The sequence below is a fragment of the Salvelinus namaycush genome, chromosome 3, assembly GCF_016432855.1.
Source record: "Salvelinus namaycush isolate Seneca chromosome 3, SaNama_1.0, whole genome shotgun sequence".
Classification (NCBI taxonomy): Eukaryota; Metazoa; Chordata; class Actinopteri; order Salmoniformes; family Salmonidae; genus Salvelinus; species Salvelinus namaycush.
The window spans coordinates 77,014,754-77,032,098 of NC_052309.1; the positions used below are offsets into that span (position 1 = coordinate 77,014,754).

General features: G+C 43.0%; 1 protein-coding gene across 2 annotated transcripts in view; it reads right to left on the reverse strand.

Annotated features, from left to right (window-relative positions):
- Positions 1-531: 531 nt before the first annotated feature.
- The window catches only part of LOC120039157 (transmembrane protein 104-like), a 78,890-nt gene continuing 62,076 nt past the window's right edge, over positions 532-17,345 (reverse strand). For both annotated transcript variants that reach the window (XM_038984687.1, XM_038984681.1), the window contains exon 10: positions 532-4,562. In XM_038984687.1, the coding sequence (XP_038840615.1) occupies positions 3,799-4,562 (764 nt within the window). In that variant the 3' untranslated portion in view covers positions 532-3,798. The remainder of the gene's footprint in view (positions 4,563-17,345) is intronic.

A 17,345-nucleotide genomic window follows, 5' to 3' on the forward strand; every position in this document is an offset into this window, starting at 1 on the left:
AAAAAAATCGGAAATATTGGCTGGATTCACAAGATGTTTGTCTTTCATTTGCTGTACACCATGTATTTTTCAGAAATGTTTTATGAGTATTTAGGTATTTCACGTTGGTCTCTATAATTACTCTGGCTGCTTCGGTGCTATTTGTGATGGTAGCTGTGATGGTAGCTGCAATGTAAAACTGATTTATACCTCAAATATGCACATTCTTCGAACAAAACATAGATTTATTGTATAACATGTTATAAGACTGTCATCTGATGAAGTTGTTTCTTGGTTAGTTTGGTTGGTTCTTGGTTAGTTTGGTTGGTTTTGTGCAAGCTACCTGTGCTGTGAAAGAAATGTCTGTGCTTTTTTTGTATTTGGTGGTGAGCTAACATAAATATACGTGGTGTTTTCGCTGTAAAACATTTTAAAAATCGGACATGTTGACTGGATTCACAAGATGTTTATCTTTCATTTGCTGTATTGGACTTGTTAATGTGTGAAAGTTAAATATTTCTCAAAAATATTTTTTGAATTTCGCGCTCTGCCTTTTCAGTGGAATGTGGGAGGAGTTCCGCTAGCGGAACCCCGGGGCTAGACAGGTTAAAAGATTATATGTAGTAAGGGGCAGTCTACCATCATGGGACTTTAATTCATTGTTTTATTCTGTGTTACAGCATTCAACCCACATAATACATAGTGCATTTGTTTTAAACATTTGCAAAACCTAACCAACCTCAAAAAGCCTAAAAAAACACTAATTTGACAAGAGCCAGTACATCTTTTGTTGGCCAATAAGAAGGTTGCACCATCAGAATGTAAATTTTGTGTGGGCCCAATAAAAACATTTTGGAAAAAATATTGTGAAAAACTATCATTCCACTATTAAATGTTGATATATTAAAGGAAATGTTCTGAAATTACAATGTTAATGACATATCTCTTTAATAATCACAAAACTGCCTCAAAGTCACAAAGATGAGGCGAACCCACACTTTAGAAGACAAGGATATCCCAGTTTATTTTAAGGAGACATTGGTTGTCAGTTAATTTAACTGGCTTACATGCAGATCTTATCTGACAGGCTGCTTAAAACAAAGACGTGCCAGGAAAAACAACAGTCAACAAATTAATGGAAACAATAACCCCAGGAAAAAGGCACATTTCACAACTCCAAATAAGAGTCAGACGCACGCATTTCAAATATTTTCAAAGTGACACACACAAGTATACACACACACAGACAAACACTCTCAGAAACAGTTCAAATTCGCTTGAAATCTCACTTCCCCAACCCAGTTCAAAACATATTGCACATTTGTATTGAAAAGAAGATGAGGAAAAATAAGAAGAGGAGTAACTATCCATCACAATCTGGAGGCTTAAAGGAACAACTGACTACTGGCTACAGAATTTTGGAAAGAGCTGCATGCAGAAATGTAATGTTTACAATAATTACCAGAAGGAACCCAAGATTGAAGAGAAGCAGTGTTACAGAAATAGTCAGCACTCTTTTTCTGTCCTAACACACACAATACCAACAACATGCAGAGGTCTCTCATTCAATAGTCCTCAACAAAACTGTACTGCCATCAATATGCTACAATGCATGACTATTAGTCTAATGCATTTTAAATAGTGTCAAGCTGTATATATTGATGGGTTAAGAATACCATTGAAGACTGTTAGATAAATACCATAGTCATCAACCCTTACAAACATCTGGATGATAAACCATTTGCAAAAGTCTACGTAAAACACACAAAAAGGTAAAACCCAAGGCAATTATGTGCAAACTTGTGCAATGTTGCAGGTGCAAACCATGAATGGTAATAAGTATTTCCCTTTTTGACGAAGTGTGCTCATGACAGGCAGCTAACGATACACTTTAGCTATTACTTTAGCACTTACATACTAAAAGAAAACCACTATTCTAAATGTGACCGCGTAACATGGAGCCCTACACCACAAAACATGATTTACATTCCCCAACAACAATACTGTTTCACAAAGGTATGACTCCTGTAGTTGGGCTCCAAACTTGATGACTATAATGGGACATAATATATATTCTATAGAGCAGAGATATATAGATATATAGAACCAGAGGACATGACAATGAGACAGAAGCGTATAATGTGGATATCAGCATGAGCAGAGCTCGGGGCGAAGAGGCTGTTCCCACATGTCTGGAAGTAACATCTAATTAGTCGATCAAACTGAGCTACCAGGAAACTGTAATAAAACCTCAAGTAAAGAGCTGACAACAAATCAGCCAGCTGACAAGTTCTCGTTACGAGCGAGCACGAGACAGATGGTTTAAATCAAATCAAACTTTATTTGCCATATGCGCAGAATACAACAAGTGTAGACTTTACCGTGAAATGCTTCCTTACAAGACCTTAACCAACAGTGCAGTTCATGGTATGAGCAAACCAGTGATTGCAAAAAGAGATATACTGGGACTACTGTAGAGGAGTCTTTGTGGGCACAGTAGGCACCGTACCAGTTGGCTCCTGGTGATGTAGCCAACATAAACCTTCCTGTGTCCATTGATAACTTTCTGGGGTCAAAGTTCAACAGAGAGCAGTCGGGTGCTGACATGGAGCTGATGATTTGGTGGTGAACAGTAAAACATGAGGGTGGTATGTGTACAGAGTTTGAACTCAAGATCGGTCTCCTGATGACCAGAGACGGAGCTCTTCCATCAGGCCCATCAGTCAGGGATCTGTCATGGACAAAAGTTCATTGTTCACAGGGAAGACAAGGAGAACTGAGGCAGAGCCACCAGTGAGGAATGTAAAAATGCCAGCCATAATAAACTGATTATCGCAGATTAATTTAGCTTGCTTTTTTCACCATCCCAAGTTAATTTTAAAGCCGCATTAAAGTCTCTCTGCATTGCCATTAGCAACAGGAGCGTTGCGTTAGTTGTCAGGTTCTATTTTTCCTCCACTGAGCTCTCTCCATAGTTTCAGCATATTCTGTCTTTAGCCACAACACTGTTTCTGAAGGTCCAGAGGAACACTGACACCTCCCTGCTCTATCCTTCCTTCAGTTATTTTGGATTTAAAATGAGGCATTTGGAAACAAGTTGACCAGCTCTTTGTATATGCTTAAAAACAGTGCTGTTGTGTAGTGCAATGCCTTGCTAATACAGTCTTTGATTGTTCAGCTTGTATCTTTCTACAGAGGGACACTGGAACAGAGTGAACAAGGTCCTCTTCCTTGCGTTCCTACATACAGTAGCAGCTTTCATACAATCACTAGATATTTGGTCCCTTTCCACAAATGGTATAGATTACTCTTAAAAGGGGTGATCTGCAGTTGATACATTTATTAATTATATGTGCCCGTTGATTCTTGAAGAATATAACTTAGAAATGCCTCATCCGCTTAGTTCAACTCTCACAACTGATCAGTACCTATAATATAATCTTTCTGTACTCCAATGTTGTAAACAAAGTAAATGTAAATAAACACTCTATAGCCTCAAAACATGGTTAAAATTCTAATTGTGATATCATGGAAGGCTAGTCCTTGCATGCATAGCTCGGTCTATGAATTTGATAATGGTTACATTTCTCCAGTCCCATCCTCAAGCTTTTTACTGAAACAGGGGTGGGGAGGACACTTTATAATTGTTTCAACTGCTGATTACCACTGTAATTAAAAGGGTTCCCCATGCTACAAGAGCAGCATAAAAAGGCACACCGTCCGACCTGTACCAAGTTCTGGAAGGCCTCAGGTAGAGAGAATGTAGAAATACAAGACACCCACACAGAGAAACCGGTCTTTCACAGTCAGTCAGTGTTCTCATTTCTTGGTGTCCTCCAGGATGATGTTGGCTGTGACAAACATGAGGCAGAAGGTAGCCCACACCACTACGAACCACACCCAGAAGGTGTGGCGGAACGGGGACTGGTGCTTGTTGACCTCGTCCGTGCCCAGCATAGGCACCAGGTGGCGCCGGCCGTAGTACACCAGCAGGGCGGGGATGACGTACTGGATGCCCGTGCCAGCGTAGGCGCCCGTGATGCCCACCAGGGACTCCAGGTTGTGGGTGCAGAAGGCCACGATGATGGGCGGCACCAGGGTGATGAGGGGGAAGACGATGCGGTCAACCACCCAGGGGTAGGTGCCCCCGTCACGGTGGAAAAGGGTCTTCCAGTTGTTGCGCAGCGTGACTGCGATGATGGGGAAGTTGGTGCTGATGGTGAAGACGGGGAAGAGGCCCAGGAAGTAGCGCAAAGCGGGGATGTCCAGCACGTCACAGTTGTCAGTGAAGTTGAGGGTGTACATGTCGTGCAGCAGGGAGCTGTCGAAGCAGAAGATGGCTGTGAAGGAGAGCAGGCCGTAGAAGCCAAGGATGAGGACATAGTCACACACCACCAGGGTACCCACACGCCTCTTATCAGAGATGGGCGTCACCAGGGAGGGCAGGGAGTGCTGGCACATGAAGGAGTAGACACACACTCCAAACAGGTTTGGCACCCCAGAGATCTGGGCCATACGGGGGTGGCCTTCGCCCCGGCCTTTACCAATACGGATCAGAGCCAGGATAATCATCATGGTGAACGCTGAAAGACACACAGAAAAACAGCGGGTACTGGAGTTAAGTTATGTGACAACACCAAAACAAACAAGTAGTGTGTGTGTGTGTACGACATTTCAAAAGGTAACAGCTCCCACAGAGGGACTGTTATAGCCTCATGCAGTTTAACCTGTTTGGGCTGCAGGGGCAGTATTGAGTAGCCGGATAAAAGGTGCCCATTTAAAACGGCCTCGTACTCAATTCTTGCTCGTACAATATGCATATTATTATTACTATTGGATAGAAAACACTCTCTAGTTTCTAAAACCGTTTTGAATTATATCTGTGAGTAAAACAGAACTCATTTTGCAGCAAACTTCCTGACAGGAAGTGGAAAATCTGAAATCGATGCTCTCTTCTAGGGCCTGCCTATAAAGGTCCGAGATATTTATTAGAATACATGCACTTCATACGTCTTCCACTAGATGTCGACAGGCAGTGAGAGAAGAAATTGAGTGTATAACTTGATCTGGGCTCGAATAAATGCTCTTTGTATGACGTGTCCCCAGTTTCCTGTTTTCTGGAGAGCGCGTGAAGGGACCTGGTTTTGCCTTCTGTACAGCTGTCATTATAGACGACTAATATCTCCGGCTTTGATTTTATTTGATACATGTGACAATATCATCATAAAGTATGTTTTTTCAATATAGTTTTATTAGATTATTGAAATTTTTTCGGGACAGTAGGCGTGTTGCGTTGTCTGCGTTTGTTCACGAAGGAGAGCTTAGCGCCACTTTGCTAGCTTTCCGTGCTAATTGACTGGAGAAGAGGACATTCTAAATCCAAACAACGATTGTTCCCGACAAAGGACCCCTTGTACAACATTCTGATGAAAGATCATCAAAAGTAGGACCCATTTTATGATGTTATTTCATATATCTGTCGTACATGTGAACTAGTAGTTTGCGGCCAGGTTTTGGGCACGCTCTCGCCATAACGTAAACTGCATATCGTAATGAAGTTATTTTTAGAATTCTAACACGGCGATTGCATTAAGAACTAGTGTATCTATCATTTCCTATACAACATGTATTTTTTAGTTATGTTTATGAATAGTTATTTGGTCAGAATATGTGAGTGTCAGAAAAATATCCGGACGTTGTGGGAAAAAGATGCTACGTTAGCACAATGTATAACCACTGATTTCAGCTCTAAATATGCACATTTTCGAACAAAACATAAGTGTATGTATAACCTGATGTTATAGGACTGTCATCTGATGAAGCTTATCAAGGTTAGTCAAAAATTATATATCTTTTGCTGGTTTGTTACGATCGCTAACTTTTGCTGCTGGGGAATGGCTTGTGTTTCTGGCTATTGTGGTAAGCTAATATAATGCTATATTGTGTTTTCGCTGTAAAACACTTAAGAAATCGGAAATATTGGCTGGAATCACAAGATGCCTGTCTTTCATTTGCTGTACACCATGTATTTTTCAGAAATGTTTTATGATGAGTATTTAGGTATTTGACGTTGGTGTCTGTAATTACTCTGGCTGCTTCGGTGCCATTTCTGACGGTAGCTGTGATGGTAGCTGCAATGTAAAACTGATTTATAGCTCAAATATGCACATTTTTCGAACAAAACATAGATTTATTGAATAACATGTTATAAGACTGTCATCTGATGAAGTTGTTTCTTGGTTAGTTTGGTTGGTTCTTGGTTAGTTAGGTTGGTTTTGTGCATGCTACCTGTGCTGTGAAAAATGTCTGTCCTTTTTTGTATTTGGTGGTGAGCTAACATAAATATACGTGGTGTTTTCGCTGTAAAACATTTTAAAAATCGGACATGTTGGCTGGATTCACAAGATGTTTAGCTTTCAAATGCTGTATTGGACTTGTTAATGTGTGAAAGTTAAATATTTCTAAAAAATATATTTTGAATTTCGCGCCCTGCACTTGAAGTGGCTGTTGTCATATTGTGCCCGGCTTCGGGCTTGCAGCCTCAAGGGAGCCTTGATTTAACTTCTTATGGCTATCTACTAGGAGAGTTGAAAGGGAAGCTTTTACGGTAAAATAAAGCTCAAATTTCCTTTCATTTGACAATTTAGACCAAATCAAACCCATATTTTACTTGGTTGCATGCAAACTAAAACACAAAAATCCTCAGAGTAAAGTATAATATTTAATGTAAAAAGTGAATTAAATTGTAAGCTAAATATTGGCCAAATCTATGATACACCTACATCATCTCATGACAACAGTAATAGGATTGGCTGAGTAAAGAAATTACACGACGAGGCATTTAAGGATACAGATAATAAATATACATTCGACTTCGGGTCACCGGGTTCACATTATTGCATATTTCTGATGCCAAATTATGATCCGGTGCATGCCAACTAGGCAAAGCTACACACTGCTTAATCCCTGAATGCTTTTGATGGGTCCAGATATTGCAACATCCCGGAGGTCAGATTAGGGCCAATCCTCTGGAATGATCCCTTTATGTAGCCCTCCCCTAATCCACCCCTACCTTTCATTATAGCACCACTATTTTTAAAAATACCTTTTAAAGGGCAAGCCTTCTACCATTGCTAATCTGAAAGCGATTAATGTTGACAAGGCAAGATTGTTTAGGCCCTAATGGGCTGTGGGAAGAGTGCTGAGCTGGCCAGGACGGACACATAAGTCAGCTTCCTCCTCTGTCCTCCATGCTGCTAATGCCCGAGCATGGCCATCCAGGTAGAAACACAAGCCAGCATCAGTCAGCAGTCTGCAGAAACAATATGCAGTCCATCTAGTTATGAACTAAACTCCCCCCATCAAAGGGCAGGAGGCTTTATGCCTCATGAGGATAATACTGAAACCACTTAGTAAGATATTGCCTTCCAGTTGCCTGATCCAGAAACTGTCCCGCAGGCAAAGACTACAGCCTATAGGAATGCTATGCTATGGATTATATAGAGTATGTGAAGGCTCTCTGACTCTCAGTTCATCCAACCCAAAGTCAGCAGAGGTTGGAGGCTGGGTGGTACAAAAAGGCATCAGCGTCTCCACCTCATACTGTTTGCGCAAAGGCCATCCCCAAATCGATTGGTGCGACTGCCTCTCTGGCTGTTGGGCTGGGCGTTACTAAATGAGAGCTTTAAGCATGGATGCCAGTCTTGTTAAAGGCTCAGAGTCCTGGCTGCACCCCCCCCCCCCATCTCCTCACCTTCCCAAACCCAATCAGGCCATTAAACTGGGAATCAGTCACAGACGCACTCCACGGCCCACTCCTCAGCTTTCATCACACTCACACGGGGTGACGTTCAGAACGCACATTGCTTCACTACTGACCCCACTACACCATACCACTAGTATCCCACTTCAAAACACACCCACACAGCCCTGTGTAGCTATGCAGGTTAGAGTAGAGCCAAAGCTCTCTTGTACTTGCCGGCAATATCTCAGCATCCATCTGGGCCCAATTGCTAGGAGAGGCAACCCATCAGTGTCAGGGGGGAGGATGGATTGGCTCTTTAGATAGGGCCTGAGTGAGGGGCCAGCGGATTACCAATTCATCTGCAGCTACTGGGGCGGTGGGAGGGGGTATAGGGAGGAGACGGGGGAGAGGGGTGCCACCGGCAGCCTCTTCCTCCTTCAAGGTCTCTGACTAGCATCAGGTGAGGTCGGGATATGAGTGTAGTCCTCTGCTCCAATCCTCCACTGTTTTAGTTATTTTTTTACACTCTTCAGGGCACAGGTGAAATATTCCAGAGCTAGCAAGGGGGGAAAGGGGCTGGGAACATGGAGTTTTAATCTGCCCCTATTAATCAGGTACTGTGTGCTTCTGCCGTGGCACTTTAACGTATGACAGGGGGATGAAATGATTCACTCCAATTACAAGGACAAAATGTTTCGAGGAGGGGATGGGGGAAAAATGACCAATGACAGAGGTAGTAGGATAGCTAACAAGTAGTGGGATTATGCCTTTGGAGAGAACAAGCAGAAATAAGACAAGAGTTGTTAATTAACTAACAGGCTAAATGCAAACACCTTAATTTGACTAATGTGATTACTTACTCACTGAGATAAAGATGCCCAGCAGTGGCCAAAGCCCCAGACCTGTTGAGGATTAAAGCTCAGATAGTCACGATTTAATGGATACCTGGCATACATTAGGTGTAAACATTGGCTCAAGACAGGAGAAGCAGCCAGAGCAGAATCCTGTTTTAACACAGTCTATGTAGAGAATGGGACAGTGGGCAGTGGACCAGCACTCAAGGACATTGGTAAATAAGAGCAAATAACACCTTCACAACAAGTATAATCCCCAAAGACATCACGTCAAAGCATATGGAAGAACTATGCAGATGAGGTCAACACTCAATGTGCTAACATGGGCCACATTGGGACTCAGCTCTGAGAATACAGTATGTATTGTAGTGACGTGGTCTTTGTATCTTCATCTGACTGGACATGAGAGACTGTCAGTGGGGATAGTTATCAGCTGTCCCTCTCACTTCAGGCATCGAACACAATGTGCTGTATGACAGTCTGCCTGCTGTACTCTCCCTCTCTCTCCCCGAGAAATAATGTACATCCGCTGTGTGTGAAACAGCCATCAAAAAGAGCCGTCCCGCTGGTCATGACAGAGGACGGACAGCGGGAGACGCTTCTCCTCTATTCCCTGACATTAACGGTCATAGGCTATACAGGAAGGAACATGGGCGGAGGGCGTTTAATTAAGAGTCTTATAGGATGGGACGCCACGCACGGCTAGTGTACAGATGCTTAACCTTCACCAGAGCAACACGTCTTTTCTCTGCCAGCAAGGCTGAAATGTGAGTTTGTTGAGGTGCAACAAGCACAGCGATTCATCACACTCCCCTCTTATCCCCCTCGGTGAGGCCAAGGAAAGCCTGGAGGAAAATGGCACTGGTATTTATGTTACAGTCTTCTTCATCTTGATATACCTGTCTCTGATGCCGCAGCCCAGTGCGCTCCTCTCGGCAGGGTTTGAACTGTAAAACCCCTGGTGAAACGGTCAGTGACTGGCTCCTTTATGAGGGAAGGGCCACGCTTTAAAAAGCTGATAGAGAACTTTGCTCTTTTCCCACCGTACGGCGGCACAGGCTAAAGTTGGGACAAGGAGGCTCGACATCGCGCCTCAAATTGATAGTGAATGGCAAAAAGGCATAGCGGCTCCACGGGTATCAACACAGGCTGATCAGACAGTGTGAAGGGCAGGGAGAGTTTGGGGGAAAGATATTTTTTTAACCATGACTTTCAGGTCAGGATGCATCACATGGTATTAGAGTGGAATGACATTGGCAGCAATCTTTGACACGGCTCCATTTTGAGCAGGTATACTGGAGCGGCTGAATGGAACCCACCCAAATAACTGGTGCTACCTTCTGGGTTATAGATCGGGAAGCCATAGCCAGGTCACAACTTAAATAATTACTTTGGCAGCTGCTTGACAAACACACGTCTGTGATAGAGAACAAGTGAGGTTCAAAGGTAAGCAACGATCTGTAAAAAAGCATAGTCGACCCTTCTACTGTAGTTCTGTCCCCTAAAGTTGGAGTGACAGAATTTTTCTCCTATGGCAGAGAAGTTGGAGTGACAGAGAATTTCTCTATGGCTCTGATCCCAACTATCATGCTTTAGTGCTCATTAAAGACAAGGCCTCATTTGTCTTACTTAAGGCACTGAACTAACTCCTCTTATCTTTGAAAGAGATTGAAAGTTGATCAGATGAAAGAACTGGACACTAAGTAGAACAAAGTACATTTTGATAATGTACTCATTCATCATTCCTTTGCAACTGGATCATGCTACACGAGATAGGGAAACCATGTGTGGGTTTTATAGTACTTGGTGCAGCCTTAGCTATGAATCTCACTGTTTTATCTGTCTAACGGCGAATAATAAGAGGAAATCTTTGATCACTAGGAGGGCTTTAGAGGCACAGGGACAGTGTGTCTGGAGAGAAAATCCAACGCAGTTAGCCAGATTACAAGATTACCAGCCATTGGTAATAGCATAGAGCCAGCATTAAATAAGTCATTGCATCAAAAAAAATTGTACATTTTACATTTCTTATTGCGGCCATATTGCTCTCCTCTCTCTAAAGGGCAGTGTCATTGACTTCCTGATGGAGTCTACTCTGAAGCACTCGTTTCATCCTCCTGGTAATCCTCAATCAACAATGGACACTCCTTCTTGCCTCTCCATCGATGGACACTCAGGTGAAAAACTAATTAATTCAGATGGGATGAGACATTTTCTTTGCAGAGATATCTCTGATGATATGGTGATTACCTGGACTTTTACATTAACACTCTCTGCTCTACACGCCTGTCTGCGGGTTGCACTAGTCACACGGCATCGTGTAGGTGTCAAACAGTCACATATCACATTCAAATAACTGCTACCGGTGATTTACAGCACTTCAATGGGGATGGCAATGACCTTGTGGGGAATGCTTCAACTTAAACGCCCCCCAGAGGAGGCACTTACAGTTGTATCTCCAGTAGTAGCAAACAAAGCGTTTGAGGTTAAGCCAAGGTTGGCCAGCACTCTCAACCCCCCAAGGAGCTGTAGAATACAGTATCTGTGGAAGAGGGACTCCTCTTCAGCTGCTGCCCTGGGACGGGTTTCCTTGACTTCATTAAGGAGCACAAAATGACTTCAGGTGAGGAGCTTTGAAGCACACCACTGTTCTGATTTTGTGAGTAGTACACCCCCTGTACCAATGCTTTTGCGCTTGATGTGGGAAGAAGAGTCTATAATAACAGTTGACAGGTCAAGGGCTTTTCATGTGCTTTCATCTTTCTGACATTAAAAGACATATGGGATATTATTCTAGCAAAGGCTTTGACAGTAGATAGGAACATTACTCTCTACTGGTACAAACTGGCCTCTTGCTACTTCCATTCCCTAATAGATTAAAATCCAAGTCCAACTCCAGCAGCACTCCTTTGCAGCAATCATCCCATCATTAATTAAAGGGCAATTCCACCACTTTTCAACCTCACATTCATTACTTCCAGCACCAAACCAGTGTTTACATAATTTGTGAAAACAGTGTTTCTATGATCTGTGGTTAAAACAATAAGAAAGGACCTTCTCTCATCACAGGGTAGGATTAAAAGTAAAAAATAAATAAATAATTAACTGACCTGTGTCTAGCCAGAGGGATGGTATTTTCTTGCTCCCCACGTAGTTTAAAATTTTTACGTTCTTTATTTCTATAAAACATAGAAATGCACAGTTTTCACATATGTAGACACTTGTATTGTGCTGGAGATAATGAAAATGATTTTGAAAAGTGGTGGAGTTGCCCTTTAAACGAGGTGCTCCATGATGAGACCACTTGGTTGAGTCTCAGTGGTAATGAGCAGCTCTGGCAGTTTGCCCGATTTCTAAGTTTGCAGAATCTTTTACTTCAGATGTTTTTTGGTGATATCCTATAATGTCATAGTCTTGGTTATCAGAAGCAGGGGGACAGGACAGCCACGGGGTGTGTGAAAGCTGGTGATAATGGCCTGCTAGCCTGGCTACTTCGAGACAAGCCCCGCGATCAGGGTGTGCAGTACCTCAGCAGGGCTGCCATTTAGCACCCCATACAGCACCTCCACAGGGCAGAGCAGAGTTCAACTCCATGACATTATCTACAGTGTTCAAGAAAACATCAATTAGTCCAATCACTCAGCCGTGCCGCTGCAAATTGCACATCAGGCCAAAGATAAGAAACAAAATGCACCTACCTTCTTTACCATAAGGCTGAGCTAAGCCACGCTCCAAACGCTGGGATGTCGAAAACACATCGGCTTGAGGCTGCCTTGACGTCAGGCCCCCCCCCCCCCCCTTCAACTTCTCAACCGCAAACGTTTAAAACCAGCAACCTCTTCTGTGCTACTGCTGACATTTAAAAAAAAATGTATAACAAACTAATAGAAGTCAAATGTTTATGTAAATTCAGTGGGAGGTTGCACCAGGTCAGCTAAAACACCCATCCAACAGTAATTAAACATTCAGTGAGTGCAGAATATAAATGTCTTTTTTCTTCTGACCATTTCAAATAATTTATTGAGCATAGAAAGCTTGGTTCATGATGCAATGGACAAGGCAGACAAGGCAGACAAGATATGAATAAAGCAAATTCTCGTCTGCTTCTGTCTTCAATATCAAATCCTGTTCAGGTCTGACATTTTTGTTCAAATGAGACAAACGTAAAATGTTCAAAGCAAGTTGTGCATTTGACCTCTAGTATTCCTGCCGATCAATGACGAAACCCTGAGAAAGAGCGTAAACTACAACACCAGACTGCGGTTAAAACTACCTTCTAGAAGCACTGTGTCTTACATTCTCATTCCTCCCTCACCTCCCTCTCAGACAAGGAAATGGAGGCGACGACGACAACACGGTGAGGTGAGCGGGGGACGGAAGTCAACAGTCATGATTAAGGGCTTAGTTATCAGGGTATTGAGCTCCAACTGACCCCGGGCAACACCACTGCAGAAAACATCCTACAAGTTTTCCCCTATTCACCTCCTAGAAATTGTGTTCACTATCAAAACTAAGTTCTCATTACAAAATGAAACACCAAACACCAATGCTAAACAGGATCAAGGAGAGGTGCCCAAAAACAAATGGGGAAAAAAGCTGCCCACATGTATTTCTCTATATATCAAAACTCAACAGAGATGTGAGTAAAGCGGACCTAGGATCTGAGCTCTGTTTATGTTTTGTTTCTTAAAGAGAAGTGTCAAACTAAGACTTCTACACCTGCATTGCTTGCTGTTTGGGGTTTTGGCTGGGTTTCTATACATCACTTTGTGACATTGGCTGATGTCAAAAGGGCTTTATAAATACATTTGATTGAAGACATATTTTCTATCTGAACAACTCCGTGGTCAGTGTTGACTAGAAGTAATGTCCGTTGTGACAAGAAGAGGAATGATGCATTCCAACCTGGAGTTTTCCTTTAATGCAATTTTCAGAACTTCTGAACTGTGCTGATGTTGGAAAGTTCATGAATGCCCAGCCATATTTCAACATTCACCGTGAGATGCACTCTACATTAGCTTCTCTGGGCAAACTCTTAGGTTCCGCTCAATCAGCCACTAGTAGAGTTCCCTCCTTGACCTTCAAAAACAAATACTACCCTCTCTCTCTGCTTGAAATGGCAATAGGTAGATGTAACGCTCCCTGGTTACTCCCTAAACCAAGACAGTGGGATGGACTGGATAGGGATCCACAGATCCCTGTGGGCTGGTTACTCCCTAAACCAAGACAGTGGGATGGACTGGATAGGGATCCACAGATCCCTGTGGGCTGGTTACTCCCTAAACCAAGACAGTGGGATGGACTGGATAGGGATCCACAGATCCCTGTGGGCTGGTTACTCCCTAAACCAAGACAGTGGGATGGACTGGATAGGGATCCACAGATCCCTGTGGGCTGGTTACTCCCTAAACCAAGACAGTGGGATGGACTGGATAGGGATCCACAGATTCCTGTGGGCTGGTTACTCCCTAAACCAAGACAATGGGATGGACTGGATAGGGATCCACAGATTCCTGTGGGCTGGTTACTCCTTAAACCAAGACAGTGGGATGGACTAGATAGGGATCCACAGATCCCTGTGGGCTGGGGCCTGTGGTTTCAGCTATTCATTTCTCCAGAGAGAGTAACAGCCCTAGGTCATTTCACAGCCTCTTTTCCTATTGAGCTGGAGGTTACTCCACACAAAGCTGGCTGGGGTGGTGGTGTAGTTCACCATGTCTAGAAAAACAAATGTGATAGTGGGAGGACAGTGTTCTCAGAATGCATGATTTCTCCATTCCCAGCATACAGTAGGATCTATATGCCATGGCTGTAAGGGTAATTATTAGCGCCTCGGAGGCTCTTCACCTATCCATCCATCCCTGTGGAGACAGAAGCGGGGTGATTAATACTCGTTTACCGAGCTAGGTGCCTTTCCGTCCATTCCTCTCCACTCAATATCAATTAAAGTGCCGGCTCTTAACCCTTCTCCCGGTCTGCTGTCGAGTGGAGATAATGATCCCCCTCTTCCTCTTCACAGTGTGCTGCTAGAGAGGATGGGGACAAGGTAACAAGGCAGCAAGCTTTATCTATTCACATAACTCACCCAATGGAGATGGGTTTCAACAAACGAGCGTGTGAGCACCTACGGGAGTTCATAGAGACTGGGTGCAGTATGTGAGCGATATAGTCATTCAACTAAGAGCCTATGAGGTCATCAGGCAAAAGAACTGTGACATTAAAAGATGGGTCGTGAACCGAGTATAGAGTAGGTGGAATAATAAACAGGAACACAAATGGGAAATGCAAAATGGGTCTGGAAACAGGGCTACACAAATAGTTTCTAATGGCTCCAGCGAAGTGGGACCATGGACAGAACAGCTACAAGCAGAGTGATGGGATCACAACCGGGACAGGAGATGGAGTTATAAGAGGGCTACACATATGGACTACTATGTCCACTATGTAAGTCATGTCCTCAGTGGGGGTAGACAAAAAGTGTGTAGTGAGCTTGGTTGGACAGGGGGGCTCAGCTGAGTGACACTGACAAGGCCACAGGCAGTGAGCAGGGCACAGGGCCCCACACTGCTCTGCACCCCTCATCCACCACCATCATCACCCTGCACTCCCCCATAGGGCATCATGGGTGAGTGGAGAGGCAGGCAGGGGAGCCTGGCCACCTGGCCCCTTGTCTAGGGTGAGTAATGAGTATGAAATTGAAGGGCCATGAGAAAAGAATGGAGATGGAAGTGGCTGAACGGGAGACATAACTACGCAGGTACCAATATCTGGTATCTTAGAAGACGAGAAAGGATCTGATAGTGGTGGAAAGTCATTAAATCCGGCAAATGCAGGTTAATGTAAAAGTGAAGAAAAAGGTGACTAACATGCACTGTCAGTTTTGTAAGACAGTTTGCTATAATGCAGTTATATTTGAAGGATAACTGCATACTGGTTGGCACTAGAAAAAAAGGAAAAACTCAGTAGTACTAATTGCTTATTAAAATATATATGAGTTGTCAATAGGTGAGAATCCTGTGAAAAATGTGAATAATGTGGTTGGATGTTGTGATATGGTTTCAGAGTGACAAGAACATTAATATAATGGCTGTCTAAAAACGTATCATACTGTACTACATCAGTGTCATTATCAAAATCATTTGACTGAAAACAAAAAACCCTGGAGGACTTGTTACGAGTTTCAAACATATCTTAAGACAATCTCAGTCTCCTCATAAGCTGTCTCATAAAAAAAAAGAAATAATCTTACACTTGAGGGTTTTGTTTTGTTAGTGACACGTCATTAACATAAATGAGGATCTGTTGTTCATGCTTATAAGGGGGCTTTAAGGTGCAGAGAAGGAATCATAGGATGATTCGAAGATACCTTGTACATGAAGGTGTAAAACCATGGGCCTAATCCAGAGACGTATTCACAGTGCATACTAATGACATTCTTAGGGATTCCATGAATCCCATCATCGTGACAGAAATAAGAGGTTTACTATTAGTTTCACTGTATCGTTAAGTTGGTATTAAATTCCTCCCTTGAGACCAAAGCTTTGCTAAGTCACAACCTTCGCCAAGACATAAGCTATGCTACAGTAAAGGCGTATGCATTCAGGTCCAACAACGTGTCCAATTCAGCAGCTTCAGTGGGTGAAAAGAGTGGAGCTAAATCAGAGTGAGGAGAGGAGTCAGAGGACACGTGATAAAATGGATAACAGGTGAAATGAATCACTCCCGAGTCCCATTTTCTTGCTGCAGAGCAACGATAAAGTACAGTATCTTTAACAGGACAGACAATCAAATAAATAAATAAAATGCCTTGAGAGCATAACACATCCTCTTTAACCACAAGGCCCTCGAAATGACCACATACATAATCAAAATCGCTTTTAAAATGGGAAACGTTCGAAGAATTGGAAAACATAGTTTACCTCGCAAACATTGAACTGGTGCCAGAGGCTGTAACTTTGAAAGAAGGACAGCTAAAGATTGTATAAATGACCCAATAACAGTCATGGAGAAAAAACCCAGAATACATTCTGGCTGACGATGCATTGGCTCGGTAATCAATTATTTGCCTTGAAGTGGTACCCTTTGTGCTGAACCCACTCGTTCTCTAAGTTTATGGCCAGAGCATCATGTCATAAACTAATATATACACTGAACAAAAATATATACGCAACATGTAAAGTACTGGTCCCATGTTTCATGAGCAGAAATAAAAGATCCCAAAAATGTCCCATATGCACAAACAGCGTATTTCGGTAAAATGTTGTGTACAAATTTGTTTACATCCCTGGGGACAATAAAAGGCCACTAAAATGTGCAGTTTTGTCACATATGTTTTGTCACAATGCCACAGATGTCTCAAGTTGAGGGAGCATGAATTGGCATGCTGACCACAGTAAATCCTTCAGATCTGTTGCCAGATTAATTTAATGTTAATTTCTCTACCATAAGCCGTCAGTGTAGAGAATTTGACAGTACATCCAACTGGCCTGTAACCATGCTAGTCCAGGACCTCCACATCTGGCTTTTTCACCTGCAGATCTTCTGAGACAGGATGAAACCCGATTTTAACTGTACCGGGCAGATGTGTGGGCGAGCGGTTTGCTGATGTCAACATTGTGAACAGAGTGCCCCATGGTGGCGGTGGGGTTATGGTAGGAGCAGACATCAACTACAGACAACAAACACAATCACATTTTGAATGCACTGAGATACCGTGACGAGATCCTGATGCCCATTGTCATGCCATTCATCTGCCGCCATCACCTCAT